Below are 26,497 nucleotides of genomic sequence, written 5' to 3'. Positions count from 1 at the left end.
AACCAGAAATTCGCTTTCTTCAGCGATATTTCTCGCTTATGCATGGTTTTCCTTTGCGAGAACCATATCGTTCGCACTCTCTCTCGTTACTAAATTCGCTTCTGCATAGTCGCACCCTAACGCCCCGTTCGCACCGATGGCTGCGGAACACGTGTCGGGCTATCAACACAGAAATAAGAGAGATATTTGGAGAGACGATGCGATCTGCTAATTATTAGATATATGGCAAGAAAAAGTGTTTATTTCTAACCAAAACTTCCATTTTGTTGGTTGGTGTTCGTGACTTACCGCGTAGTTATGTCAGTTTTATCATCGCTTTCAATAGCCGGGTTTTTCTCAAGCGGACTGCCTGCGCGAACAGCTGGACGTTCGACTAGCGACAGTTATAAACGAATCAAACCGAGTCGCGAACACATATAAGGCTGTTAACTCCATACGTCTGATTCTTCGTTTCTCATTGTCACAGTTATGACGTAGTTAATCGTCAAAAGAAAATAACCAATAGCGTGACTCGTTAGATTTGGCCACTACATTAAGTTTACTATTTTTTGTTTATAAAACATCCCGCGGAAAGCGGGATTTCAAAAATTGCCTATAGGCTAATTGTAAAGCTCCCCTCCACGGTAATCTTTAGTAAAAGGCGAAAGATTAGTTCGACTGAAGGGAATTTGAGTGCAATCTTGCTGAAGGGAGTCATTAGGACGGTTGCTTTCGTCTCTCTGGTGTCACTGTAGTTATGTTTCTCTCTTCGAAAACCTTATTAAACAATTACGTAAATTGAAAAGCCATTAGATAATACACACCGAGTTATCGAATATTTCTTAAAGATGTGAAACAATGAGTATTTTAACTATTTTTTCCAAGCGTTAAATAGGAATATTTTAGTAACTTCTCGACAGATGGCGCTAGGTCAACGTCGTTATATTTCGTATCGTATTTTGTCACACCTTTGTATTTTATTCTAAAATTACAAACAAACGAATAAAAGCGATACTCTTCGAAACGTCCACGAAATATTTAAATTTTTTACATTTATTTTTTAGCGCCGTATCGAATTATTTAGGAATCGACCTCAATAGTAACAAACAGCGTTACAATTCATTCCGACTCGAAATTCTTTTAATTTTTTAAAATTATTTCTTCCAAGCGTTGAGACTTATAAAAGCAATTCTATACGTTTTAAAATATATCTTTTATTTTATTACTAGCAGATGAGCCGACGTTGCCAGGGCAAAAAAAAACACTGTTAAGATTAAAGTATACAAAATGATCTAATAATTATTTCGTACTTCTAAACCATGTATATAAATCATAATTAAACAAACAAACAATTAATACTGGTCTACTATTAATATTTGAAAAGTGATCCGTGTTAGACAGGTTGTGACGACCCGGCATGTATAATCTGAACGTCCGGAAAGACTTCGTATGACTTGTTTAAATAAAAAAAAAATCTTGCAAAAATGCTAGAATAGGTTGCGGCCGACGTTTTCATCGCGAAAACGTGTACGTCGGACGTTCAGCGCCACCTTCTTGTAAACCTAGAAGTTTGACAATGGCGTTTGGTACGTCGAGCATGATTCCACTGAGGTTCCAAACTCCATTGTCAAACTTCTAGGTTTACAAGAAGGTGGCGCTGAACGTCCGACGTACACGTTTTCGCGATGAAAACGTCGGCCGCAAACTCTTTAATAACCGGATTTATATGATGATAAAGTGTTTATATGTTTGCAAAAGATTGTATAAACTACTCTACGTTCTCGCTTTTATAGAAAAATCACTGCAATTTGAAAAAAATTGTATCCTATAAATTCTCACTGTCGTTTGTCTGTTTTTCCTTAATCTCGAGGAAGGAGTTAGATGAAAGTAGAGACGAAATATGGAAAGCTTACGAACAGAAGGTTCAGGTTAATTGTACAGTACCAGGCTAACGGTGCGACGAAAATGGATATATAATTTTTAAAAAATATAGTCAAACCTGTCTATAACGGAACCTGTCCAATGCAGAAATAGAAAGGAAAATCGGGCCGTATAATGGAAAAATCGGTATCTTTATCCGATTTAACACGAATTTAACAAGAACTTACGCAGTACCACTGTATATGATTAATGCGATTTTGATATACGCGGTAACATCGAGAAATTTATTAATCGCATTAATCGAGAGATACCTATAGCAGGTAACCTGTATGTAGCGGAAACCTGTCTACTACGAAAGAACTGTCCGGTCTCTTGAGTTTCCGTTATAGACGGGTTTTGACTATATTACAAATATTAATAGTAGACCAGTATTAACTAGTAGTCGTTGACTGAATTAATTACTATAATATAATATAATATAAGTGTTAGGAGTACAAAAAATCTAATAGATTATTTCGTACTTCTAATCTTATTCTTTGGTGTTGTTATCGTTTGCCCGGACAATACCGGGCTTATCTACTAAGTTAATAATATAAAAGTTGAATTGGATAGAATCATCGAAATGATAATGGATTCTACTAGATACGAAACGAACAACAATGATATTGATATTTTAAAAGTAAAATATCATATCAGTAGGAAAAATTAATCAGAATAAATGTAAGAAAGCTGATTGAAAAAAGGATTATCGATAAAGACAGGTGACAAATCGAAATCGTATGACATGTTACGTGCCAGATGATTATTCATTACGTGCCACTTTGAGCACTCTTGCCATACGTTGGCCACCCCTGATTTAGAGGCCTTGGCCTGGCCTAACCCATACGGGGTTTGCTAAAAAGGGCTTTTTTAGGTGCCCACGGGGAGGAGTTTCACAATTTCGGAAATTAAAAAAAGTAACACTTATGCAACACGTCTGTCGAGTTTAAACACTGATTGATATCAGATAAAAACGCGAACTCTGCTCATGTAATAGTAAATTGAGATAAGAAGCCGATAAGTGATGCGGCAAAAATTAATATTTGATATAAATATACGAGTGAATCGTTACATAAGGGATTCAAAATGGATACTCTGATAGAATGGACACGGGAAAATACTTTGATATCCAGTCTAATTATAATAGTGACGGTTGCGTATTTTACCCATCGTATTTTATACAAAAGACAAAATCTTCCTCCCGGGCCATTAGGACTACCAATTGTTGGCTACTTGCCCTTCATTATCAAAGATGCACCCCAAAAATTGTATAAATTGCGAGTTAAATACGGTGACATAATCAGGTGAGACAATAAAAAAGTATTGTATATTTTAAAATAAACTATTATATTATTATATATATATATATTATTTTCTTTTAAATTTAGTATATATTTGGGTAGTCGATACACCGTAATTTTGAACGATTATTCCTCTATAAAGGAGGGCTTAAACGATTCGAATATTCTTGCTCGTCCTCCGCAGATGCCTTTTGATCTGTTAAATAAAATAAAATATACTAAAAGTAAGTTATAAAATTTAATATATTTTAAAAACTTATAGAGTATATTTTATAAAATATTCACTAATTACAGCTGGATTTGGTGGTAAACTATGGTTAGAGCAACGTCGATTCATCTTGCACGTTCTTCGTGATCTTGGTTTAGGAAAGAATAAAATGGAGGAATTTATTAAGGTATGGATATATTTTAATCTTCTTGTTCTATACTTTGCTTCTGTAATTTTTAATATAAAAAAAATTCATTATTGGCAGGAAGAAATATCTCTTGTTCTCAAAGAATTTAAGCGTTTTAACGGGGAGCCACTTTTAGCCAATGAAATATTGACTCCTAGTGTATCGAACGTTATAGGCTCTTTAGTATTTGGAAGAAGACTCGAGTATAATTCTAAGGAAAGAAAATTATTAGATCATGGTTTAAAAACTTTAGGAAAGTTTATCGGTAAAAATTCTTTTCTAATATTCATTCCCTGGTTAAGACCATTGGTGCGCCATTTTAGTTTTTTCAATTATAAAGAAGCGGTTACGGCCATGAATAATGTTACGACGTTTGTAAAGTACGTCTTCATTAAATTCTATGAAAATTATAAATGAAATATTATTTTGACACAATGATTTTTTTGTAGACAAGAAATTCAAGAACATGAAATGACCTTGGACAGCAATAACATAAGAGATTATATCGATGGTTATTTAACCGAATTAAAAAGCAGAAATGGCGATGACAAATCTTATTTTGATGGTATATTTTTCTAATTTTACATTTAATAAATATTAATAATAATTATAGTGTTAAAATGATTTATAAATTTAAAAATTTTCATGATTAGAGGACATGCTGATTCAAACGACACAACAGCTGTTTGGTGCTGGAAGTGGAACTGTTAGAGAGAGTTTATCATGGGCTTTTCTTACCATGGCAAAATATCCAAGTGTTCAAAAGCGTGTTCAGCAAGAAATCGATAATACAATAGGAAAACATCGCCTTCCAGACTGGGCTGATCACCCGAAACTTCCATTCACTCAAGCTGTAATTTATGAACTACAAAGATGGAAAACTATTGCTCCTTTGAATATTCTCAGATAGTATGTAAGAATTTCTCAAAATATAATAAGAAAAGTTATAAATTATCCCTAATAATTGATTATTTACATAGTTGTGTAAAGGATACAACAGTGAAAAGCGTCAAAATACCCAAGGGTAGTATTGTTTTAGCAAATATCTGGGCTGTCCATAATGATAAAAATTATTGGAAAGATCCTGAAGTCTTTCGACCTGAAAGATTTTTAGATGAAACTGGAAGTAAACTTATTCGACATGAATTTTATATTCCGTTTTCATATGGTATGTTGTTTCTATTATTATATTCAATTTATCTTACTCTAGAGTAATAATCTTTTCTTTCGGTTAATCATACGGATTTGTGTTCCTATTCCTATCTATCATGTTTCCTCTCTAACCGATCTTCATTACTGCCTCAATCTATTTTCAACCAACCGGTAGTCGAGAGTAGATGGTCGCGGATACGCGCCTGGCAATGGACTGACCGCATGGAGTTTTCTGGATTTTCTTCACGTGTTTAACTCCTAAATATAAGCCATTTTCTCATAAAAGACCTCCCAGGAGGCATCTTTCCCTTGGCAGGCCGCCCATGTGTTGCATTGCCTAATGTCATCAATCCAATTCAATCCCATTTTCTGAGATAATTCAGAGAAGCAAATAATATTTATGTAAATAATCCGTGTGATTGTGATAAATTGATAATGTACTAATTCGCAATGACAGGTATTCTGCTCATCTTCATTCCAAATTCCACTCTTGCTGCTCCTATAGGATCGGATCTGCAATGGTTGTTGCTGGTTGCGGATGAGCCTGGCTCGGTCATTCAATCATGTCCCACGCATGCTGTATTGGCGAAAGATCTGACGATCTTGCCGGCCAGGGTAATACATTGAAATCTTGAAGAGCTTCAATTCTCTTCAATATTTCAACGCAGCAGCTGCAGTATGAGAACGAGCGTTATCCTGTTAAAACAGGCTCCCCTCAAAACTGTTCATGAATGGCAGAACATTGGGTTTGATCACTGTTGTCATAGTGTTGGAGATAATCACCAGGGGGGGTCCTGTTGTTATAAATTCCTCCCAGTCCATAATGTCTAGGATTGGATCAGCTTGTTGATAATGGGTGCTGCGTGTCAACAGACGTTCTCCAGCCATCCTCCTGATGTGTAAGACCATCACTAGTACCAATGCAGAAATGATCCTCGTCTATGAATATCACAGAATTCCGTCCTGCCCTCCAATGGGCTCTTACGCAGCACCACTGAAGATGTCTCTGACAATGTCAAACACACCACTCACCACTGGACCAGAGGCTACTCTCCAGTAAATTGTTCCAAACAGTTCTTGTGATGACATCGGATTTCCACTGCAAATGTCCTCCAATACGTCAACATATGCGTATGTGCCAATCCTTTGCGTGGGCCGAAGGGGTCTGGAACCGGTCTACTGGTAGTACTGCCTTCCTTGGATTATTGCTGCCAACAGTTGTACAAGATAGACATGTGTCAACCGTTTCTGCTATCTCGCGAAATGAAAAGCCTCCCTTTCGTGGCCTACTACTCGGCCTCATTCAAACTGGATTAATTATTGGCAATTAAACCAGTTTGAATGAGGCCATTTGTCATCTGAGTCATTCTATATGTTGTAGCTAATATCACTACAGCTTTCCATAGTGCTTAATTAAACAGCTCGACACAGGGCCGGATTAACCCACTTTGGGGCTCTAGACATTTTCTTCTTACCGGTCCCCCTCCCACATAAGAACATATTTTCTTTAGATTTAAGAATTCACAATAACCATATAAAAAACAATATATTTTTGTTTATTTGTTTATTATATACAGTCGTCGAGCAGAAAAGTGAACTATCTTATATACAAATCTTTTCAAAATAGACAGTTTGACCGGGCCCTAGACATTTGTCTCGTTTGTCTATGCGATGATCCGGCCCTGGCTCGACTTGTTTATTGGAAACTTTTAATTTGCATTGCTGTGCCACTGTACATTTATTATCTGTTTTGAAGGATTTGAAGTTGTGTCCTTCAAACTGATAAGATTATATATATAATTACATTGATATTGGCATTGGCATTTCCATTTTGGCAGTGTAGTTAGGATCGGGACATTGTTTTTCATCCTCACCCATCAGATCGACCTCATTGAAGATCAGCAGAATGACCTTCAATGAGGTCGATCTGATGTATTAGTATTTAGTAAAATTTGACCATTACGGGCGTGACAATTTTTCCATTTGTGCATAATAATGCTTTGTGAACTACTATTGCATTGCACTCACTAGGATCACTAAGGGCAAATGCATGATAGTATGAGGTCCCCCCAATTCGTTCGTTCTCCCAGAGTTGTTCTCTTTCCAAGATTTATTCTTTCTCCAAGATCTGTTATATCCGAGCTTAACAAAGAGCCCCGTACCTGTCGATCCTGCAAACGACCATCAACGAGGGACCGAATGTAGACATTCAACGTGACATTCGGACTTTTAATGGACTCTCTTCTTAAAAAAAAAATATCAAAAGAGAATTGTAACGACAAAAATATAGAAAATTTTGTAAGAATATGTTTATATTTTATTAAACAGGAAAAAGTAAATGGTAAGCCTGTCTCAGTGTGAATATCACGCCAACGCACGATTGTCTCGACCCCTCGACCATCCGGAGAATCACACAGTCGGCAAACTTTATAATAGTGATTGATTGGATGAGGAAACGCAAGACGTAGGCGATCTGCCAAGGGGTAGTGGCTCCCGGGAAGACCTTCTATGGAAAAATGGTCCCTATTCAAATGTCACACACAAAGAAACTCGGAAGATTCCACGTGGCCAACCGGTTGGTTAGGCCTGCTAGTTCATGAGATCAATGTAGTTCACAATACCCCGTAATACCCAGAAATCAAATTGAAAAATTGGCTATAATTTTAGAATCACTCTTTTTAAATCCTGTAATTTATTTACCTTTGATCCCATATTTAATAATTATTCAATTTTTATTCCTACAGGGAGGATGTCATGCCCAGGAGAAGGTATGGCCAAAGAAGAGATATTTTTATACTTTACAACTATTCTGCAGAATTTTACAATTAAACCACCGGAAGGGAAAGATTTAGATTTAGAAGGAAATTTTGGTATAGTTTATATATCAAAACCTCAAAAGTTGCACTTTGTGGAAAGAGAATAAAGTTTCTCTATCTAAATTCTGAACTCGTAAAAATATAAAAAAACATTGATAAAAGATGCATTACTTTTGTAAACTTTTTATCTTGTATTCATAATTATTTTTAAATATAAAAGTTATATAATTAATGGAACCGTTATATTTTCTTAGAATAAAATTTTCAGGTTCTCGAGAGGCACTCCCACTTAGCAAATCGCTAGTGTGTCCCGTTGTCTTATCCAACGTCTATTGATATACAGAAAGTAAACGTCCTGTGAAAAGTGGATGATCATTAGTTCGAATAAATGTTACTTTCATGGGCGATTTACCAAGAGGTATGCCTCTCGGGAATTCGTTCTATGGGAAACTTGGCTTTTATTTAGACGTTATAAACGTGAAGGAAATTCGGAAAACTCCACGTGGCCAGGCTCGAATTAAAATACCATTATTCAAAATTGTTTGGGTTTAAGTAGGCCCACATGGAGGATGCCACTTGGCTAAAATCTAGAACGCAGAGATGCCCCAAAATTTAATATTTTTACATTAAAAACACGTTGTAAATTAACACTTTCTTTTGATGGCCTTCGGAAAGGGGTGGACTAACATCTCACCTCTTTTCAAGTCCTGTTATTACATAAATTTGTTAAATTACGTATAAAATAATGAAATTAACAAACAAATTTAAATCGAATAGAAGAATTGCACAAAAAGCAACCAGTTTTCGTGTTTGTAAAGAATTTAATCGAGGGTAAATGTGATTTAAAAGTCGACAGCTCGAATGCACGAGCGGATACACCATTCATTTTCAGGTTAATAAAAGAGGTCATCTGGAAAAACAGACGTAAAAAAAAAATATGTTATTACAACTTTTTATCTCGATAATTCCTTAGAAAATCTTGATAAATTATCCACAACAAAAACACTAAATTCTTCGTCGCGTGCTTTTTTTTAAGCCCCATTAAATGTTCTAGAACGTTTGGGCTTCGCTTCTCCGTGTATCTTCTAGCACACCAGCTCCCTAAGCAATGTATTGCACCTAATTTAGCGAAAGTAACAATACCAAAATTGGTGCAGTCGTACGAACTTGCTGTTTAAAAGGGGGTCATTACGTAATAAACAGCGAGATCGAACCATTGTTTAAAATTTTCGATACGATTCCAGAAAAGGAATAAATAAACGTGAATAATTTTAATACTCGTTACGAAATGTGTGATAAAATTACGTTTTAAAATACGACTTAACGCGTAAAAATTTTTTTTACGCCCCCTTCATTAATTTAGTAGTACACAAGTAATTATGTTAATGAACTCCCATTCTACTTTGTCATATTAGCGAGTCGTTCTGCTTATTTACTTAATTTAAATGAAGTTAAATGTTAATTTTCTTGGCTAAATTTTATTGTAAATGGTTCAAATTATCTGGTGACCTCCCAAAAGTCATTACACTATTTGCGAGTTATAATAATCGATTATATCATGCAGATTTTCTTACGAAACACTTTAAAATGTATAACCTGTGACACCATTATTGTCACAACCTTGCATTTGTTTTATATTATCAGACGGTAAGATAGGGCCTTCTAACAAAGCCTCAGCATAGGATAAACACTCGTTAAGGCTTTATTGAACTACGACTTTCCCTATAATTTCAAAGATAATTTTTAAGTGTCTATGCCCCAAAGTATTTAGATACCTTTCACACATATTTCGTATAAAATATTACATCAATTTTAATGGATAAATCCTCCTCCTCCGCATCTTTAATTATTCCAAATCCGCCTGTCAATGAAACTTCACTGCAACATCTCAGTACACCCACATTAGAGAGTATCGAAGGTGTAAATCGTGGGTGTAAACACGCGCTAAATACATATTATCGGGTGATTTACCGAACAATTCGTTCGATATGTCCTCAATTAATAATTTGATGCCACAATGTATCTCGCCAGATATACTGATTTAAGCATTCAATAATTTCATGATCGGGGGAGGATAATTTAAGTTTTTGCTGATTTAAAATAGAAAAAAACATTCAAAATAAACGAAATTTAGTACTAAATTAGCAATTGTACATCTTGTAAATGAACGCAAAGGACTTTCAACGAGGAACAAACACGTGCGCCTGTACACGGATCGTGCAGAGAAAGGAGTTAACAAAATACATTTTCGAACGAGCAGATGTATAAAAAGGGAATTTACGGGAATATGGATTACTAATTCACATATTGACCGCGAGAAAGTGGATCGGGACTGACATCAGTACCTTATAAATGGGTTAAGATAGGGCGTTATAAGTTTTATGAATTGGAGCAACCTCACTTAAATCGAAAGTCGACGTCCAACTGTCCATATCTGACCATTACCAATGCCATGGAGGTAAGTTTTATTCCTATAGTAGTATTAATTCTTTCAATTACCATAGCCTAGGGTCAGAAATTTATTATTATAAAAGTATATTAACGAAATTTCTATGAGGTCTTCATACTAACATGCTCCTTACTAAGACTTCCAATATCTCTATGTATTATAAATAATCAAATTATCCGTGTACAGAATAATAATGATTAGCAAACAGGATGATGCTATCGCATTTAAAAAAATTCAAACAGGATGATGTGATAGCATCACATCATCCTGTTTGAATTTTTTTTATCATCTTTCCTGACATCTGCATAGTATTATCTACACAAATTATGTTGATGTGGAGAAAGTGATGCAACTGAATGGATAATTATTTCATCAAGTTATTCTATTAACTCCTTATGTTTCTCCTAATTGATGCTCATCCTTGTATTCAATTTACCACGATGAGCATCAATTATCATCAACTGAATTTACCATAAACTAATCATTAAATTTGGATAGAAGCTTTGGCTTCTATCCAAATTTTCCTCATAGTATTCTACACGTTCAATGGCACATACCTGAACGATAATCACCTAGAAAAGTACACGTTTTTTTTATTAAAGGAAAAAAAACTAAGAATCAAGAGGCACTCCCATCATCTTTCACTTCCGGGTTTCCTCCAAAATCTAGAACATCGCCTGAAGTTTTGTTTTCAAAGTTTTTTTTCTGGTGTTAACCTTAATTCTTTAAGAAAAGACCTTTTTTTCTTCAGTAAAATTAGAGCAAACAATAAATGAAGAACGTGCTCTTATCACACAATCCATTAATATCATAAAAACTGTAAGTAGAAAGATCAGATAGTAAGTTACCTTTCACAACAATAAAAATTCAATAATTTCACTTTCACACCTACTTCTAAGATAGTAAACATGCTAAAGTACTAAACTTAAAAATTATTATAGCAGTTTATATTCATGTTTAGTATCTTATCATGTTTGTTGGTCACATTGCTACTTCAGTAACTGTTCTTAAACATGTTAAAACACTAAAAGTGTATAGTAAACAAGCTGTAAAAGGTATTACTAAAGTAACAAACCTGAATAGTTACTGAAGTAATAACATGAATATTAAACATGCTGTTAAAATACTAAATAAATTGTAAATTCTGCATTACTACTATTATTATATAGTAACCTTAGCAGGTTTGTTGTTCATATTACTACTTTAGTAACTGTTATTAATGTGCTAAAGTACTAAAAGTGAGTAGTAAACATGCTACAGAAGGTATTAAATGTGTAGTACTAAAGAATATGAATAGTTAGTGAATTAATAACATGCTGCTGAGGTAATTGTGTTTATTATATTCGTGGTTAAAATTTTTAACTTTTCATGTGACTATCAATTACTAAACTAATAGAATTTTTATATAATTACAGAAAATCCTTTTGCTTGCCGTGACGATACTTTTCACAATTTTAAGGGCACCGTTGACCAATTGTAAAAGTGAGTTTTTGTTTTTCTGTTTGGGGTATTCTTTCCTCCGATTTGATTTTGTAAATAAAATTGTTTTTTATTCAGCATCGTGCGTCGTACCCAACAAGAAAATATTCTGCAAGATCCGAACGGAAATCCATAATTCGGTGGAATTGTTAGAGAGATCGAAATTTGATTTTTGTCTATGTAGTCACTTGGTGGTGGGTTTGACAAAATTCAAAGACAAGTTACAAGTTGACAGAAACCAAAATGGTAAGTATCCTGTATAAATTACACCTAAACAAATTAAAATTTAAAATTCTAAGAAAATTTTTTTCAGAATTATTTAGAAATTTAGGTAAGAAGAGAGCCGACGATGCTTACTTTCCTAAAATTATGGCGTCGATTCCATTGGGAAATGATTTCCGACCGGAAAAGTTTATGGAAGAAGCTCGATACTTGTTAAACAGAATAGATTTGGATGGAATGGAATTGGATTACGACGGAGACAACACGACGTTTATTCTTCCAATTTTAAAGGTAATTATGGAAAGTTTCAATAAATGCTCAGAATGGATTGATAAATTTCTTTGTGGTTTCTTCAGAGTTTGCAATCTAATGCGAGTAACAAGACTATTACTATGTCTCTGTCGGCCAAACTGCTAAATTCTACCCAATACGATAATCTGAAACTTCTTACAAGGTTTGTATTGTTTGAAGTTATGACTCTGTCTGTTAAGTGTTTTAATTATACATTTTGAAATTGCAGATATTTGGATATGGTTGTGATACAGCCAATTTTCTATTCGTATGCAAAAGTTAAGAGCAAAGAAGATTTTAGAAGGATTTCGGACCTGGAAACTCTTGTAAGTATCCTGTAATATTTACTACATGTGATGACTTAATGTTTTTGAAATTTTGGACTCTTTAGACCCAAAATATGTCTAAATAACAGCAAGTTTATGTACAAGGTAGCCCAAAAGTCAGTTAACCACTTTAAAGACAACTGCTGTGTTAATCTTTTATTTTAATTATGTTTCCATCAATTCTGTAAAAAGAAAATACATTGTTCTAAACTTACTTTATGATTTATATTTATGTGTACCTGATGCACAAAATAATTAACTAATTTTTGGGCCACCCTGCGCATAATTATAAATAAAGACTTAAAACTTAAATAATTATAAATAAAGGCTTCCGTCATTGATGATGTATTGAGTTGGGGAGTTCCTAGAAGTAAAATTTTAGTGACGCTTTCCACTTTTGGTATCCGAACGGAACTTGATCCTTCCCTCGGAAGAATTAAATCGTCAATTCGTGTTCCATACACAGAGGTAGGAAGACGCACTTTTGTATGAATGACAATTTTTCAATATGATGCAATATTTTATGTTTAAATATAGATTTGCATAGACAGAAGAAACAAAAATTGGACATTGCAAAGAGAAATGGATCAAACGTCGCCTTTCATTGCAAATGGAAACATTAGACAAGCATTTGACGATGAGATAAGTTTAAAACTTAAAGTAAGTCTGTAAATTAAGGCTTGTTCGCAAATATATTTTTACAAATTAATCTTTTTCTTTTAGAGTAAGTACATTTTACTGAGAAAACTTGGAGGAGTGCAAATATCCAGCATTCATGAAGATGACCATAGTAATTTCTGTAAAGGAGGGCATTATCCACTTATTAGGAGCATTTACCAAGTCATGATGGGTGTAAAATCAAACAAAAGTTCAATAGATAATCTGAAAGAATATATGGAACCATCCGAAACTAAAACCTTTTTAAAAAGGTCTGGCATAGCAGCTCCATATGACAGAGATTTAGAATGTACCAGAGAAGGTTATTATCAAAATCCATTTGACTGTGGTAAATTTTATCGTTGTGTGAAGTTTCACCAATTTTCCGATGACTTTACTGTATTTCATTATGAATGCCCACACGGGTTGGTTTTTGACGAGAGATATGAAGTCTGCAATTGGCCCTCTTGGTCTGAACAATGTGCTGGATCTGGAGAAGTAGTGGATGTTCCGAAAAATAAATTTGTTTGTCCTGGTGTGGGATACTTTCGTGACAGAGAGAACTGTCGTTGGTTTTACTACTGTTCCGAATTTTATTATGATAATGGTGTACCTTCAGCTTATGAATTTAAATGTCCATACAATCTGGCTTATGATGAAGAAAAACATATTTGTAATTGGAGATGGCTTGTACCAGGTTGTGGATATGAAACTTCTGCAAAATGGAATTCACAGAATCCTTTTCCTCCAAAAGAACTGGGTGTTATTTATGAAAAACCTAAAGGGACTTTACCTGTTGATCCTGATTTTGAAAAGTTCTTACAAAAACCTGAAAAAGAACCTATTTTACCAATTGATCCTGACTTTGACAAGTTTCGTCAAAAACCCGAAAAGGAACCTATTATTCCTGTTGATCCTGAGCTTGATAAACTGATATATGATAAACCTGATAAAATACCTGTAATATCTATAGATGATGACGTTGACAAACTAATTCACTTTTCAAAACAAAACAAACCACGCCCAGAACCTTTACCAGAACAAAAACCAGATCCAGAACCATTACCAGAACCTAAACATCCTAATCTAGAAATTGATGAAATTAAAGGATTTAATCCAGGTTCATATGACGATGGAATCGGAAAGTTGCGTCCGCCACTTCCTGAACCCATTAAGGAAGTTAAACCTCCTTTAAATCCTTTATATGGAATTCCTGATCAGCACCATTGGGCTACACCACATCATTATCCAAATAGTCATCACTTTGATTATCATTCAAACAGACCTTCTTCACATTCACATTCTTCATCATGGAAGCCTTTTGATAGATTGAGAAACATGTTTCATGGACTTTTTGGCCTAATCACTAATGGTGGTCCTATATCTTTCAAGACACTCTTTAGCCATGGTCCACTTTCTCATCTCTCAAAGTTAATTTCAAATCAGTATTCTGGTGGTATCTTAACAATACCTCTTTTGGAAGAAAAACCTCCAGTACAACCACCTGTTAATATTTTTATCATCAATAATGGCAACAAATTTGAAAGAATTTCACCCCACCTGCTTACACCTGGAAAACTACAATATGAATCACTTATTAAAGATATCCGTCCTCCTTCAGAACCTATTGTTTTGAAACAAGTGCCTCCAGAACCTGCTATTTCTAAAGAACCTCCTCCTCCTCCCCCTCCTGAACCAGTTATTCCACAAGAGCCTCCTCCACCACCACCTCCTCCCGAACCAGTTGAACCAGAGCCTCCTATTGTTGATAAATTTTCTCCTGTCAAAGCAAAATTTCCTCTACCTGATGATCCAGAACCTCCTATTGAAGAAATAACTCCTCCAAAGAGACCTGAAAAGCAAATCTATTATGGTCCTCCAGATATACTGCCACTGCCACGTAGACCTGACCCAGAAAAATCTATTGATTCACCTCTACCTCCACCACCGCCACCGCCACCACCTGAGGATAGTGGAGATGTGTGGCAAAGACCTATAAAATATTATAATCATGGTTTCAAAGACTCTCCTGAGAAAGTACTTCCAGACCCTGAACCAATTCCAGATTTTGTTCCAAAATCTTTTAAACCAAGTAAGTATGATGATGATTGCAAAGATGTACCTCCTTACAAACAAAGGGATAGAGAGTTACCTCCAGGCACACAATATAAATTTGAAAAATATGAAGAAATACGTCCACCACCACAGAGACCTGAATCAGAAATCAAATCTCATTTTCGTAGACCTGATCTAGATTCTGAAATTATACCACCCAAACACAAATTTTATGATCAAGATGACTTTAAACGTCCATATTTCCGACCAGATCCAGAATCTAAAGATGTATCACGGCCCGATTTCAGACCAGATCCAGAGCAAAAAGAAATATCACGACCATATTTCAGACCAGATNATGTATGTCAAAAACAAAGTCATGGACTCATTTTTTATTGTATTTTTGGATTCCTTATCACAATTAATGGAAAATGACAAAGTATAATCAAAATCGATCAAACATATTTTGAGAACAAACACAACTCTGTAAGCCTTATAAAAGAGGCTTCACTAACTCTCTGCCTCAAATATCTTATACTTTTGATCAAGTGCATATAATTTTTCTCTGTCACTAATTGCATTCAAACACAGAGAACAAAAACTACTGTATGACAATTTTAACATTTATATATATCATTTTACAAAGAAATTGCAACTAAATAGACTTACTTCTTGTGTCATTTGAATTTTGATTTTGATTGCAAGTGAATGTTTCATATAACCACATGTAAAGAGTGAGATATCCTGGAGGAGGAAGACGACCTTCTAAAATAATCAAATAATCACCGTGATCCACTCCTTCCTCTTCTAAGCTCATATTTTCATTAACTAATGGACTGGTGGGTTCTCCACGCCAATTCGTCTTGCAAAGATGCCAACTTTCTCCTAAAATTGGTGATAATAAAATAACTATTTGGTAAAGAATATTATCTTATAAGATAAACAGTATAATACCATCTAAACCGGACTGCTTCAGCATTAATTTTAGACATTCTGAAATGCTTAATTTACGACTGACCGTCACTTCATATGCAGGAGCATCATCAATCATCTCATTTATGCTAAACAGTAAAGTTACCTACAAAGTTTATACAACTTTATCAATATTTTATTAATAAATAATGACTTAAAAATGTAAAATACTGATTAATACTTGATTAGACTTTGGTGAAACTCCTTTTTCTAAAATTAATTTACAACTGTCCGTTATCCCCGCTTCTCTAAGAGTTAAATCTAAATAAACTAAGAAGAATTTATAACGATTTATTAGAAAAAGTTGCAAGAATACAACATGCCAAGAAGTTATCTCAATTATTTCATACTTGACGGTTTCTGACGACGACCATCGGCGACTTTTCTCAGTCTATAATCAATACTGTTGTCGAATGAAAATCGTTGTATGAGCAGGTTTAAAAGATCTGAAATATTCTAAGATTGACAATTATTTTTAAAAGTTTTGAAAGATCATTTGAAATCAATAGTGATGATAATTGCATAATCACTTGTTTTGGATCTACTTCGACTTCATTTTGAATTGGATTGGGAAGTGCACAACCACTGTTAATCTATAAGAAAAGTTATTTTTGTTTTTATGTATATTGTTTCAATAGTTTAATGTATAAATCATCAGATGTGAGCACACATCAACACTCACCATGCATCTGTTCTCAACAATTACAGTAATCAATTTTGTATAGTTATCACTTTTATCACAGCTGCTAGTAGCAAGAATATTGTCACCATCTAAAAGGTTGAGTTCTATCAACGACATTCCTTCTTTCAAGTCATCAAAGGTTGTAACTGTCGAATCGTCATCTAAAACAACTATAAAGTATTAAAAAGTATTAGCAAAAAGTTGAATGCAATATTAAATGCTTTAAGTATTAGTAAGTAATTAACAAAAGAAACACTCACTTTGAAATTCAACCTTACTAATGACAATATCCTCTAAGTTTAAGGGTGTAATATCACAAAGCAGAACTTTTAACTCTCCTAAGGTCATACTCTTTGGAAATCCCCGTGTCATTTTAATACAATCTGTGTCACTCAACCTGCAGGTGACATTTAACAAAATAGGCTCGTGGTGAATGCCCACGAGAATAATTTCGCCTCCAACCTACAAATATATATTGCAAATTTGTGAAAAATTAATCATCAATTTTTGCACATTAATTAAGCAATGACTACCTCTTTGCCATTCCAAACAAATAATTTAGTTCCGTCCGTAATTTGTAAATCTATAAGACTTTCCGAATCTTGACCTATCACAGTATAATTGCACAAAGGATAAATTAAGTTTGCACAAATTAAATTTTTTCTATTGTAATGAATAAAAACAAATTACTAGGACTTAGTTCTTCATACAGATGAAGACCTGCAGGCACTTCACTCAGAAGATGAATTGTATCGTGGCTTTCCGGACAGAACGCCATACCTAACTAAGAATTTGCAAATTTAAAATGATTCGGATTAAAATTTAGTTTCAATTTCTTTTGACATAAAATAACTAAAATCCTTACTTGCCCAATCTGATTTCGTAAATCAGCCAGAGTCTTGCGTTTATCGATACTCAATTCCAGAATGCTCAGCATTTCTGGAATGGGTTGTAAAGCACCTTGATAATACTGATGATGAATGCCAAAATGAATTTGCAAGTTAATACTGTTTACGATGGCATCATATTCGTTCCTGAAAAATCCAAATATATATTCATTCAAATAATTTTGGTTAACTTTGACATGCTCGATAACTCATTTAACTGACTTTTCATCTATATTTTAAGAATAATTAAAAGCAGTTTGGAACACCTGTATGTTGTTATTCAAGAATCATCAAACTATATCTCAGTTAAAAAATAACTGTCTAATACTGGAATAAACATACACAACATACCAATACCAACATACTTAAAATTAAGAAATATTTACTAACATTTTCATCCATTTATAACGGACATCTTCAGGCATGTAATGCAAAACAAAACATCTACATCATTACAAAATTTATCTTAAACTAAATACATACATTTTTACGGGAAATAATTTAAACACATTTTGTAGGTTATTCAAAAATATTTTTAAACTAAATATGTATTTTGTTCAGGAAATAATTTTAAACTGTAGACATACTTTGTTCCAGAAACAATTTAAATTTGAAGTTGTAAATTATTTGTAAAAACGTGTTTGATTTTAATGTAGCAGTTTTGTTCTCCATTATATGCCTGAAGATGTCTGTTATAAATGGATGAAAATGTTAGTAAATATTCTTAATTTCAAGTGTGCTGGTATTGGTATGTTGTGTTATAACAAAATGTTAGGCCACTTTATATAATTTGAATTTGGAAATAATTTATTTTGATTTCTTCCTTTCTTAAATGAAAAATATCAACTCTCTTATACACTAGTTATGAATTTTCATGACTTGAGGATTGATATTTTAAATGGCTAATTTAAATTACATGATATATAATCTATCGATATGTGGTATTGGGCAAGTTTATGGAAAATATGGATATTATTACCCTCTTCCATTACAGAAAAAGAGGGAATAACATCCCAATACAAAGACCTAGATTAATTTCAGTCAGCATCTACTATAGTGATGTAACACAGCCAGTACTAGCTATATTGTTTCAGCATTGTGTGAGAATTTTTAGTGTATCCCTTGAACTTTCAAATTAATATATACATTTTAAAATATGAAAATGATACAAATACTTGCCTATTTTCTATTTTTGATTTACTGCACATCCAGTACTAGCTATATTGTTTCAGCATTGTGTGAGAATTTTTAGTGTATCCCTTGAACTTTCAAATTAATATATAAATTTTAAAATATGAAAATGATTCTAGAGGAAAAAAAGAAGAAAAAACAGGATCACAGATTTAGAAAATCAGTATTTTCTAGTCTGTGATCAAAATTTTCAATTACACAAAAGTTAGACCTGTTAATAATGCTAGTTTAAAAGCTTTATTGAAATTGTTAATCTGAATTTATAAAAAATTAGAAACGTTGAAGAATTCAAAAAAAAAAAAAAAAAAAAAACATTATTATACATACATTATATTGTGACTTGATATGTATAAGAATTTGAACTTTTGAGAAAATAGGAAATAATAATACCATATTAAATCAAATTATAAGATAAATTAGTCAAGTAGCATTTTCAATTTTTAAATGATCAATTTTTAAATTTGAAGCATCTTCTTCACTCTGTTGTTTAAACCACTCTCTCATAAATATTAGCACAAGTTTCTCATATATGAATTTAATTTGATATCAAATTAAATGTATATGAGGAGCTTATTTCCAAATGGACATAAGCACCAAATTTATGATATTTGAATTAATTCCATAATATTACTCATTGAAAGCTCTACTGTTTATGTAATAAATTTGTGTGTCAAATAGGCCCATATACAATAGAAAAAAATAGCTTCTAATTTATGTTTGTTTACAGATAGACATATGTTCTTTTTACTGTAGTTCCTTATTTCCATGTGCATTTACATCCATATGGAAATAAGTTCCTCATATAAACATTAACCAAAGTTCAATTCTTAATAGCCAATCATATCTAAAACTTAAACTATTTTTGGGCTAGAATTAAGCACAAATGGTGTATTAACACACTACCTTTGAACTAATTCCATAATTTAATTAATTATTAATTAGCTTAATGATTGAAATGTGCTTATACTTTAATTAAAGTATTCAGGAAGCAAGTCTATATGTAATTAGAAAAATAACAACTATGTCTTCTTATGAAGTTTAAAAAGTAGCTTAATTCTAGCCTGAAAGTAATCTGTTTTTCATAAATGTTGGGCTATAAAATATAATTATTAGTTAACAAGGTGGTAAAATTTAGATAATGAAATATTTGGTACAAAATTTCTTAAATTATTACTACTAACTAATTTTAGATTATTTTGATTATTAATAATTAAATTCAAGTATTATATATATTGATTTAAGGTGAGACAGCTATAAATAATTTTATTTGGTCAAATACCTGTACTCACAGGCCAACTGTTTTTGAATATTGTTCACTTATTTCTGAGGCTAGAGATGTTAAGTTTGGACCTAAAAACTGATCCAATTTTTTGAAAAATTCTAAATTCAATTGATATTTTGCTGAAAGAACAAAATAAATTATATTACAAATTTATCAATCATACAAACAAGGAAAAGTAAATATACTTACAATCAACAAGTAAACATATCGTAGCACTTAAAGCTCTGTACACTAGTAAAGAATATTCTTCACTAGAATCTTTATTAATATAAATTTTTGGAACTTTATCAATGTTTGCCCCATCTGTAATAGTTGTAGGACCGGTCATAAACCTAAATTAAACAACTGTATATTATTTATTTTAAATTTTTATAATGAATAAATACATTTATAATTACAAATATTTAATAATACTGTTCCATCACTGTTGACTATTATGATAAAAAAGAAACAAATATCAAATATAAATAAATATTCTGTAAGGTTTCTCAGACTAGTTATAAGATTAAATAAATTTAAAGGCAATATAATTAACAGGTGTCCAGGAAAAACCCACACTAGCTTGTGTAACATAGTTTTCTGTTGAGAAAAAGAAAACTATAAACTAAATAATCATTCGAAAGGTGATGAAAAGGTTAACAAAAATATTTTGTTACCATATCAGTTTAGTGTTGCATGGCAAATTGTATGGTACACCTATTTAATTATATGTATGATTTAATTTAAATTTTCCAAATTAAGGAATAATAATTATTAATTGATTCATAAATTATGGTTTTATTATGTGTGTACTAATTTTTGGAAACATTTTACGTATGTTTAGGAGACATTTTGGGTCCTGAAAATATTCTGCACCCCTTTTCATATGTTGCATTGCATTGCATTATTTCTTGCTACCTAATGACAGCTACACTTAGTCAACCATATTGTCAGCAAAAAAATCAACAAGGCCCCGGGACCATGTATATTAATAAATGCTTAAATAATTAACAAATTAGTTTGTGTATTTCAGATTTGTGTCATGTAAAACTTTTGGTTAAAATTTATTTATACAGTAGAACCTCCATTATCCGGACCTCCATTATCCGGATTTTCGATTATCCGGATTGTCCAAAATAAACAAAAATTTTACGAATTTGCTGATTTGCACTTGGCGAATTACGACACTGTTTATGTACATGATGGAATGCATAACTTTTTTTGTTTCAACAACGTCTCACCCAGCACAGTGGTCGTAAACTCTTAAATATATTTTACGTCGTAATAAAAATATAACTTGACAAACGTATTTATAAATAATTTATATTCAAATTAAATCATTTCTATGACCAAGGGCGGCGTAAGGCATGGACGACGTGGGCCACCGCCTATGCCTCGCGGTCCGAAGGGCCTCGCGTTTCGAAGGTTTATGCATTACTTAAAAGCCGCGAACGCGACGAAAATATTTTACTCGTCATAAAATGATAGTTTGTCAAATTTTTATTCATAAAAATGCAGTTTCAACTGCTTTTTATTTTATAAAATCCTTATTCTTGAGCCGCCAGAGGGCCTTTTAAACAATAGGTAGTCTGTTAGCGTTGGTCAGTAGTAGTACAAATTCAATACGAACGTTTGTTTCTTGAAAATCTGATCACGATTTAAATACAGTATTTACTTTTAATATTACCGATATGTCATCGAAAAGAAAACGTATTGTATTATCATTAAAAGACAAATTAAAGTATTTTTTCGATTATCCGGATTTTTCCTTATCCGGACCTNAAAAGCCTTTTGATAGATTGAGAAACATGTTTCATGGACTTTTTGGCCTAATCACTAATGGTGGTCCTATATCTTTCAAGACACTCTTTAGCCATGGTCCACTTTCTCATCTCTCAAAGTTAATTTCAAATCAGTATTCTGGTGGTATCTTAACAATACCTCTTTTGGAAGAAAAACCTCCAGTACAACCACCTGTTAATATTTTTATCATCAATAATGGCAACAAATTTGAAAGAATTTCACCCCACCTGCTTACACCTGGAAAACTACAATATGAATCACTTATTAAAGATATCCGTCCTCCTTCAGAACCTATTGTTTTGAAACAAGTGCCTCCAGAACCTGCTATTTCTAAAGAACCTCCTCCTCCTCCCCCTCCTGAACCAGTTATTCCACAAGAGCCTCCTCCACCACCACCTCCTCCCGAACCAGTTGAACCAGAGCCTCCTATTGTTGATAAATTTTCTCCTGTCAAAGCAAAATTTCCTCTACCTGATGATCCAGAACCTCCTATTGAAGAAATAACTCCTCCAAAGAGACCTGAAAAGCAAATCTATTATGGTCCTCCAGATATACTGCCACTGCCACGTAGACCTGACCCAGAAAAATCTATTGATTCACCTCTACCTCCACCACCGCCACCGCCACCACCTGAGGATAGTGGAGATGTGTGGCAAAGACCTATAAAATATTATAATCATGGTTTCAAAGACTCTCCTGAGAAAGTACTTCCAGACCCTGAACCAATTCCAGATTTTGTTCCAAAATCTTTTAAACCAAGTAAGTATGATGATGATTGCAAAGATGTACCTCCTTACAAACAAAGGGATAGAGAGTTACCTCCAGGCACACAATATAAATTTGAAAAATATGAAGAAATACGTCCACCACCACAGAGACCTGAATCAGAAATCAAATCTCATTTTCGTAGACCTGATCTAGATTCTGAAATTATACCACCCAAACACAAATTTTATGATCAAGATGACTTTAAACGTCCATATTTCCGACCAGATCCAGAATCTAAAGATGTATCACGGCCCGATTTCAGACCAGATCCAGAGCAAAAAGAAATATCACGACCATATTTCAGACCAGATTCAGAGCAAAAAGAAATATCACGACCATATTTCAGACCAGAACCAGAACCTGAGCATAGACCAAGACAAAATTTCAGACCAGAACCAGAACCTGAGCATAGACCAAGACAAAATTTCAGACCAGAACCAGAACCTAAGCATAGACCAAGACAAAATTTCAGATCAGAACCTAAAGATATTTCAATATTTGAAAAATATCAAACTTACAGACCTAGACCTGAAACATTTGGTGATATTCCTCCAAGGAATAGAGATACTGGATATCAAAATTTTAAAGATAGACCCAATATAAAAGAGAAACCAGACTTTGAAGAAATTCCACCTGAATTAGCTAAATATAAATATAAATCAATTCCTGACAGAGTGCCAAACAGACCAGAAACAGATGACGATGACGACTATAATTCACGCAAGAAAAATTCTCCATATAAAGGACGCGACGATCCTAAGTTTGAGAGCATAAACGAACTTGGACCGAAGTTTGAACTTGATTATTACTCTAAAACAGCTTGTACGAGACCAGGACTTTTTCGCCATCCAGACAGTTGTTTTAAATTTTACGAATGTTATTGGGACAAGTGGATTAATAAATTTACCCTGCATATGTTTGACTGTCCAATCAGACTCGTATTTGATGAAAAAGTTTTGGGATGTAGTTCATCCAAAATTAATGTTCCTTGCAAAGGTTAAAATATAAAAAAAAAAACCCAATTGAAAATTTATTTATTTTCTTGTAAATATTGTACTTTTTGTCTTATTCATGTAATTTATTATTTATGTTAACTGGTGCAATATTTTACTTACAGTAAAAGTAATCACAATGTAGTACAATAAATACCTGAATGTGTGTAAAAGTAAACATCTAAATAATAATTATTTGATTGATCATAGTTGAGAGATCATATTAACAGTATATGATAATTAAAACATTTCCTTATGGTTCAACTATGTTTTAATTTAATAAATTGTACATAAATAACAACAAATTGTGAATGTAAAAACCATTCTTAATCTACAAGGAATATATTCTGGAAATTGATGGCATTTAGCCTCTTCAATTCATCTGCAAATGAAAGCAAAAATAAAAAAAAAATTAATTAAATAATTTTTAATAATTTAATAAAATTTTTTAAAGTATTTTGTCGTATTTGTATAAATTAAATTTTTGAACATTAAAATTTATACTCACCACTGACATTGATGATATTTGCATTTTTCTGTTGAAGAACGACATAAAATTCTCTTTGTTCAGATAATTTTCCAATAACCCAACAATCAGCTACAGTTTTCCCAATAATTTCACCTGCATCTGTTAGTCTAAAAATAATAAGTATAAAATTATGAATGAACTTTATATAATTTCATTATTATTAATCTTTGAATTATTAATTAAACACAAACCTGGACAGATCAAAATTTATATCAGCTAAAAGCTTAATAATTTCTGGAGGGAATGACATGTGACCTGTTTTCCTGGCATCGATATGAATGGTAGATTTTTCAGCCAAATTTAAGCGATTGAAATACATATAATGATATTTAATCTGTTGATCTGTACTGGAAGTTCTGTAAATATAATTTTAGAAAATTATTAAAAACTAACTTGCTTATGATCAAAGAACTAATAATTACAGTTACAACTATTTTATAAAATTTGTTATTGAAGATTATTATACTAAATCTGAATAGTGAGTGTATTTTGATTCATATTTTAGAATAAAGTGGGCTGAAAATTTTTTTACAATGACCAATAAAGTATGAGTTAAATGACAATCTCACTTCTGCTTTTTATAAATGGGATCAAATGAAGGTGAGATACGAAGTTAAGGATCAGCCTACCACTCTGGGGACCTAAAACTGAATTCAGAAAAATAACTCTCCTGAAATTTATCATGTGAAATTTCTCAATATGTCAGATCCCATTCTGTATAATCCAGCTGACCCAATTTGTGGGCTTGGCTAAATCTATAATGAGCATGAAAAAAAGCAAAAGGCCCTCTTAGTGCCCATAGTGGAGGTAATTTGCAATAGAATCAGTGAGTATGAATAAGAAGGATGGCATATTACACAGAATTAAGAAACTTTGTATCAGACTAAATTCTAGATCAGCAATTTTCTTAATATTTATAATTACTTTGATTATTGATAATTTTAACTATTATAATAATTTTATATAAAATCTTATTAATTCTTAGTATTATTCTAAAAAAGTTTACAGTTCTATTACAGACAAAGTAAATATTAAATAAGTTTGAAAACTTAAAAACTGACACAAATTTACAAAAAAATTCAATTTATGTAATTAAAACAAATACATTTATAATAAAAGACAAAAAACAATATTTAAAAGATTTTCTTAAACTAAAGTAAATGTGAATTTTTAAATTATAAATGAAGCATTTAGATGAAAAAAAGTGGTAACCAACAAAAAGTTATTCTTGCTGATAAGTGCTCTACCTAATATCTATCTTCTGAAATTATCAGAAGTGTGAATTTAATCTCATAAAGAGAAGGCAAGTCAGTCAGAGTTCATTGCAATTTTGCCTTTTAACATGTACAACCAGCTTCTTTTAGTAATATTTATTCTCATTTTCCCCAAAACTAGGTTTGTGTTGATTTCCACCTTTTATACCCAAACTCTTCGAATAATACATTTAGTCCTCTTATAAAATATTCATTATAAAGATGAAAAAATAAAAACAAATATTTTGTTTTTATGGAAATGTATCAATTTGCAGAACAGTAAAAATAATATTTTAATTTAATTTATAAATAAAATTTATATAAAAATGAAAATATTTATTCTAATTGTAAGATTTTTGAGAGAAAATAGAAAATGTCTATTCTATTCTACATTATGTCTCACCTTAAGTCTTGAATTTTATTATTATTAAAAGTAAAAAATAAAAATAAAAATAATAAATAAAAAATCGTTAAAGAATATTTTTTATAATTTTAAAATATGAAAATGATTCTAGAGGAAAAAAAGAAGAAAAAACAGGATCACAGATTTAGAAAATCAGTATTTTCTAGTCTGTGATCAAAATTTTCAATTACACAAAAGTTAGACCTGTTAATAATGCTAGTTTAAAAGCTTTATTGAAATTGTTAATCTGAATTTATAAAAAATTAGAAACGTTGAAGAATTCAAAAAAAAAAAAAAAAAAAACAGGTTGCGCACGATATCCCCGGATGGCGAGTCGATTCCCGGACTATCCGGATGAATGGTAACACTATTCCGTGCTCATTTCAATCGGTCCGAGTCGTAGGTGGACGAAAATATGAAATAAAATGGTTCAAATTCTTACAAGATATTATTATTATTTATTGTGAAATTTTGCCGCCCCCACTACGCTACGCTACTGATCGTCAGTAAAATATTAGTGAACTTTTTGTAGCCTGATTTAACAGATCTACAATGATTTATTTGAACGTTAGCTAAGAAAAAATGCTACAGTATTCATAAGAAAGATGTTTTCTTTATGAAAAAGATTTATTGAAAATTATACATTTGCAACATTTTCATATGCACAATCTGTTATTGAATGTTTTCCTTTTGTAAGTACAGTACATTTCTGAA

The 26,497-nt window shown here is 32.4% G+C and overlaps 4 protein-coding genes and 1 non-coding gene across 5 annotated transcripts in view; 2 read left to right on the top strand and 3 right to left on the bottom strand.

Annotated features, from left to right (window-relative positions):
* Positions 1 to 561: 561 nt before the first annotated feature.
* On the bottom strand, positions 562 to 678 carry LOC111641816. The gene has a single exon (XR_002759478.1). It is a non-coding gene; the product is annotated as a U5 spliceosomal RNA (small nuclear RNA).
* Positions 679 to 2,950: 2,272 nt separating this feature from the next.
* On the top strand, positions 2,951 to 7,813 carry LOC111641810 (cytochrome P450 2F2-like). The gene is made up of 8 exons (XM_023388044.1): positions 2,951 to 3,203; positions 3,288 to 3,424; positions 3,495 to 3,595; positions 3,674 to 3,975; positions 4,045 to 4,160; positions 4,249 to 4,504; positions 4,576 to 4,763; positions 7,492 to 7,813. The coding sequence occupies exons 1-8, from the start codon at positions 2,986 to 2,988 to the stop codon at positions 7,668 to 7,670; spliced, it is 1,497 nt and encodes a 498-aa protein (XP_023243812.1). The 5' UTR covers positions 2,951 to 2,985; the 3' UTR covers positions 7,671 to 7,813.
* Positions 7,814 to 11,890: 4,077 nt separating this feature from the next.
* On the top strand, positions 11,891 to 23,671 carry LOC111641812. Its single transcript, XM_023388047.1, has 7 exons — positions 11,891 to 12,004; positions 12,070 to 12,167; positions 12,234 to 12,330; positions 12,658 to 12,798; positions 12,868 to 12,990; positions 13,054 to 15,402; positions 21,823 to 23,671. The coding sequence occupies exons 1-7, from the start codon at positions 11,906 to 11,908 to the stop codon at positions 23,605 to 23,607; spliced, it is 4,692 nt and encodes a 1,563-aa protein (XP_023243815.1). The 5' UTR covers positions 11,891 to 11,905; the 3' UTR covers positions 23,608 to 23,671.
* On the bottom strand, positions 15,683 to 18,086 carry LOC111641808 (ubiquitin carboxyl-terminal hydrolase 40-like). Its single transcript, XM_023388041.1, has 10 exons — positions 17,562 to 18,086; positions 17,387 to 17,480; positions 17,230 to 17,303; positions 16,957 to 17,158; positions 16,697 to 16,866; positions 16,545 to 16,607; positions 16,365 to 16,470; positions 16,196 to 16,284; positions 15,997 to 16,120; positions 15,683 to 15,927 (listed from the first exon to the last, which is right to left on the bottom strand). Exons 1-10 carry the CDS (start codon positions 17,631 to 17,633, stop codon positions 15,698 to 15,700), a joined length of 1,224 nt encoding a protein of 407 aa, XP_023243809.1. The 5' UTR covers positions 17,634 to 18,086; the 3' UTR covers positions 15,683 to 15,697.
* A 180-nt stretch (positions 23,672 to 23,851) lies between the features above and the next one.
* The window catches only part of LOC111641811 (vacuolar fusion protein CCZ1 homolog), a 22,286-nt gene continuing 19,640 nt past the window's right edge, over positions 23,852 to 26,497 (bottom strand). The window contains exons 9-11 of the mRNA XM_023388046.1: positions 24,319 to 24,495; positions 24,107 to 24,234; positions 23,852 to 23,980 (exon numbers count right to left, since the gene is read on the bottom strand). Of these exons, the coding sequence (XP_023243814.1) occupies positions 23,925 to 23,980; positions 24,107 to 24,234; positions 24,319 to 24,495 (361 nt within the window). The 3' untranslated portion in view covers positions 23,852 to 23,924. The remainder of the gene's footprint in view (positions 23,981 to 24,106; positions 24,235 to 24,318; positions 24,496 to 26,497) is intronic.

The sequence above is a fragment of the Centruroides sculpturatus genome, unplaced genomic scaffold (genome assembly GCF_000671375.1).
Source record: "Centruroides sculpturatus isolate CEXI.00-Female unplaced genomic scaffold, Cexi_2.0 scaffold1533, whole genome shotgun sequence".
NCBI lineage: Eukaryota > Metazoa > Arthropoda > Arachnida > Scorpiones > Buthidae > Centruroides > Centruroides sculpturatus.
The sequence above is the reverse complement of the archived record's forward strand: the minus strand, read 5'-3'. Positions and strand labels throughout refer to the sequence as shown.

Excerpts from the sequence above, each read along its gene's own strand:
- LOC111641810 (XM_023388044.1), top strand. The coding sequence starts at position 2,986 with ATGGATACTCTGATAGAATGGACACGGGAAAATACTTTGATATCCAGT. Across the intron at positions 3,425-3,494 it reads TAAAATAAAATATACTAAAA|CTGGATTTGGTGGTAAACTA; the intron begins GTAAGTTATAAA and ends CACTAATTACAG. Across the intron at positions 4,161-4,248 it reads TGACAAATCTTATTTTGATG|AGGACATGCTGATTCAAACG; the intron begins GTATATTTTTCT and ends TTTCATGATTAG.
- LOC111641808 (XM_023388041.1), bottom strand. The coding sequence starts at position 17,633 with ATGCTGAGCATTCTGGAATTGAGTATCGATAAACGCAAGACTCTGGCT. Across the intron at positions 17,304-17,386 it reads GTATGAAGAACTAAGTCCTA|GTCAAGATTCGGAAAGTCTT; the intron begins GTAATTTGTTTT and ends ATACTGTGATAG. Across the intron at positions 16,867-16,956 it reads TAGTAAGGTTGAATTTCAAA|TTGTTTTAGATGACGATTCG; the intron begins GTGAGTGTTTCT and ends AATACTTTATAG.